The sequence below is a fragment of the Ananas comosus genome, linkage group 13, assembly GCF_001540865.1.
Source record: "Ananas comosus cultivar F153 linkage group 13, ASM154086v1, whole genome shotgun sequence".
In the NCBI taxonomy this organism is placed as follows: domain Eukaryota; kingdom Viridiplantae; phylum Streptophyta; class Magnoliopsida; order Poales; family Bromeliaceae; genus Ananas; species Ananas comosus.
The window spans coordinates 3,977,112-3,981,480 of record NC_033633.1 but is presented as its reverse complement, the minus strand read 5'-3'; the positions used below and the strand labels follow the sequence as shown (position 1 = coordinate 3,981,480).

Here is a 4,369-nt window from a genome sequence, read left to right as displayed (position 1 = left end):
ATTATCGTCGTTTAGCAGCAGCAGCAGCAGCAGCAGCAGTAGTAGTAGGTAGCGGTAGCGAGAAACAACAAGGAGGAGGAGAAGAAGAAGAAAAACAACAAGGAGGAGGAGGAGAAGGAGAAGAAAAACAACAAGGAGGGAGGAGAAGAAGAAGAAGAAAGAAGAAAGAAGAGAGAAGAAAGATGATCTCGGCGTTGGACTTGTACCACGTGTTGTCGGCGGTGGTGCCGCTGTACGTGGCGATGATCCTGGCGTACGGGTCGGTGAAGTGGTGGGGGATCTTCTCGCCGGACCAGTGCTCGGGGATCAACCGGTTCGTGGCGCTGTTCGCGGTGCCGCTGCTCTCCTTCCACTTCATCTCCACCAACAACCCCTACGCCATGAGCTACCGCTTCATCGCCGCCGACACGCTGCAGAAGCTGGCCGTGCTGGGCGCGCTCCTCCTCTGGTCCAGGGCCTCCGCGCGGGGCTGCGGCCTCGACTGGGCCATCACCCTCTTCTCCCTCGCCACCCTCCCCAACACCCTCGTCATGGGCATCCCCCTCCTCCGCGGCATGTACGGCGCCGCCTCCGGCACCCTCATGGTCCAGATCGTCGTCCTCCAGTGCATCATCTGGTACACCCTCATGCTCTTCCTCTTCGAGTTCCGCGGCGCGCGCCTCCTCATCCGGGAGCAGTTCCCGGACTCCGCCGCCTCCATCGTCTCCTTCCGCGTCGACTCCGACGTCGTCTCCCTCGACGGCCGCGACCCGCTCCACGCCGAGGCCGAGCTCGTCGGCGACGCCGGCCGCCTCCGCGTCACCGTCCGCCGCTCCGTCGGCTCCCGCTCCGACGCCGGCTCCCGCCGCTCCCACCACCACCACCACCACCCCCACCCCCACCACCACCCGCACGCCAACGCCAACGGCGGCGCGGCCGCCACGCCGCGCGCGTCCAACATGTCCAACGCCGAGATCTACTCGCTGCAGTCCTCGCGCAACCCGACCCCGCGCGGCTCCAGCTTCAACCACGCCGACTTCTACACCATGGTCAACGGCGCCTCCGCCGCCGCCGCCGCCGCGGCGGGGGGCAGGGGCTCGAATTTCGGCGCCGCGCTAGGGTTCGACGAGGAGAGCGGCGGCGTTGGCGGCGTTGTGGGCGGGCCGAGGGGGAACGGGAACAGGGGATTGGTGCGGCTCGAGGCGGATGTATTACATATTTCCCAGCACATCCGCCCCGCGTCGGGGACAGGACTGTAAAGAAGGGGAGTCCATCGTCGCAGGGGGAGGGCGGCAGGAGCGAGTTGCACACACTCATGTTCGTGTGTGAGCTCGAGCGACGTCGCCAGTTCTCCGAGGGGGCTTGCAGCGGTTCGCACAGGGGTTAATTGAAGCGAGTCTGCTTTTGGAATGTGCGAGCGCCACGCCACAAGGTTTACTTACTACCTAGTTACTCTAAATTTCGTTTATAATAGTATGAGCTCTAAACTTTTGTTTTTTTTTTTTTTTCTTTTGAATTTTTTTTTTTAAAAAAACTATTTAATCAACTTATAGTAAGAAGTAAAAATCAAGCTAAAAGTTTGAAATCAGTAACCATAAACATAATTATGGTACAAGGAAACATATTCCCTTTTTTTTTTTTATTTTTATTTTTGTGGTTTGCATGATGATGGTACAGGCACAATCTTTAATTTGTGGACCCTAATGTTGTCTGAGACAACTGGTATCTGCCATGCAGTTTGGTTTGATAGCTACATGCATAAATTTCTGCCTCCGTATGTTTCTTGCATGACCTGTTCATGTTTTTCTCATCCTTGTCTTTTAATTATAAAAGAATGTGTATTTTTGTAATTAATTTTAATGGGATATTTCTTTTTATACTATAAAAAATTTTCTTTTGGGTAGGTGCGAGCCAGTGAGTTTGCTATGAACTAACCTGTATTTTTCCTGCATAATTTTACCAGCAACAGCTTCCACTCTGATTTTTCATCATATCTTGTGCCGAAAAAGTGCTCAAATTTCTTATATGAACTGTGTTGTTCTTTTTTCCCTGAATAAATTAGACTGCCACCATGATGCCTACGACGAATACAGCCGCGACGACTTCAGCTTCAGGAACAGGTCCATTACTCAGGGAGGGGACTCGCTTCAGAAAGACGGGCCGAGCCTGTCGAAGCTGGGCTCCAACTCCACAGCCGAGCTCCACCCGAAGATGGGGGTTGACGGCGACGCGAAGCCCACGGCGATGCCGCCAGCCAGTGTAATGACTCGGCTTATTCTGATCATGGTGTGGCGCAAGCTGATCAGAAACCCGAACACCTATTCCAGCCTCCTTGGGGTCATCTGGTCTCTGATCTCCTTCAGGTTATATATTACTTCGTCCGGATATCTCTAACTAGCTTCACGTATTAATCATTTATTTTATGATCTTAGTTAAGTTACCATGCATTTTGCAGGTGGGATATTGAAATGCCTGCGATTGTTGCTCACTCGATCTCGATACTATCTGATGCAGGGCTTGGAATGGCCATGTTCAGTCTAGGTATGTGGTTCATGTTTACATCAAATGCTCATCCTTCCTGAGAAATATGAAGTGGTTTGCGTATCTCTTCAAAATCCGTATCGTATATCGTATAAGTGAACTCTGACGAAGGAGGCAAGGTGATGAATTATTAATTGTATGGGGGGTGTTTTGTAGGGTTCAAAATTGCAGGGAAACGGTGGAAAATGTGATAATAATAGGAGGCTTCCTGCAAGAATCAATCAGCTCAAACCTATTGTTAATTGACCAGACTTGTTTCATCTGTACAGGCTTATTTATGGCATTACAGCCGCGAATTATTGCGTGCGGCAATTCTCTTGCTGCATTTGCAATGGCAGTCAGATTCATCACTGGCCCTGCTGTCATGGCTGCCACATCTATCGCTGTTGGACTCCGTGGCGTGCTTCTGCACATCGCGATTGTTCAGGTCCGTGATGTATCGCTCTCATCTACTTCATGAAGTGAGTGATATAGGTGGGGTAGGATTACATACCGAAGTAATGGGGACAATTGTGAAACGAGATAGCTACTAATGTAACTCGACAATGTTATGATTGTGCATATTTACTTGAATAAATTGTAACATGGTACCCGATTCTTCAATTTTCAGGCAGCTCTTCCTCAAGGAATTGTCCCGTTTGTGTTTGCCAAGGAGTATAATGTGCATCCTGACATTCTGAGTACTGCGTAAGTCTTCTGATTTCGCTTACTGATTTGTGTATTTTATTAATAATTTTTCAAATCAATATTCATATTTCCGATATATAGCTTAAAATACTTTGCTGAACTTTGTTCTTTTTTATACGGAATCGTCTCATAATTGCCACGAAGAATCATGTTGTGCGATGTTTTGTTGAAGTTTTATTGGTTGCATTGTTTTGGTTTTCACATCAGTGCTGCTGCTTGTTGCAGGGTTATCTTTGGAATGTTAATAGCTCTCCCCATCACTTTGGTGTACTACATATTACTGGGGCTCTGAAGCTCGACTGATTCTTGGTTGAAACATTGACGAAGTTGCCGAGGTGATCAGGAATCTACAGCATAGTGATCAGAGCTAAATAACTTCTTATTTTCATTCTCCTTTTATTCTCATTCTCTCTCACTGCACTAGTTTCACTTTGATAGTCTAACTGAAATAGGTGAGGTTTTGGTCAGTAAAAAAAGGTGGTGGCTGGAAAATGTACCAAGTTAGGGTTTATTGGGGGATCAGATAGGGAAACAAAATTAGTATCAACTTCCTGTATTAATTACTTCTATAATATTTTGAAGGCTCGTGCAATTCATGAAGAATCTTTTGAAGCCCCATTTGATTTTCCTTCTTGAGTATTTCATTTTTCTCGCTCTGCAAATGTTCTCTTCCTGAGCACGTGCAGAGATGTCTGCAACTGATGCGCATGAAGCATGCCGAAGGAACCGCTTAATGCCAGACATTTTCTGTATTCGTTGCTTTGTGTTTGAATTCGTTGAGTTCAACTTTGTGCAAGACTGATTGCGAAAGTTGAGTTCAACTTTGTGCTAGTTTGAGCATTGTCATTGTTGGGGTTTGTTTCTATCATCGAAAATGTTTGAGCTCATGTATGAGCTCTGAGTAGGATGCAAATCTCATAGCCTACCAATTTGGATATTACTAGAATTAAGGAAATGGATTCTACCTTTTTTTTTAAAAAAAATTAATTTATTTTTTTAATCTCTTTCTGTTGTTGTTGTTGTTGTTGTTGTTGTTGTTGTTGTCAACACTAGTCTCAGAAACTCTGTACTGAACTCTGTACTGTACTGACTATCTAGAGATGCGCCATTCCAAGCAGTCCAGTCCAGCCTGCTCTGATGCATGGAATTCGTGAATTCTGCA

General features: G+C 47.4%; 1 protein-coding gene across 1 annotated transcript; it reads left to right on the top strand.

The window, feature by feature from the left end:
• On the top strand, positions 108-4,129 carry LOC109719202 (probable auxin efflux carrier component 1b). Its single transcript, XM_020245748.1, is given in 7 exon segments — positions 108-1,160; positions 1,162-1,411; positions 2,042-2,342; positions 2,435-2,520; positions 2,790-2,947; positions 3,131-3,207; positions 3,433-4,129. Coding segments are annotated over 7 exon segments (1,917 nt in total). The 5' UTR covers positions 108-182; the 3' UTR covers positions 3,500-4,129.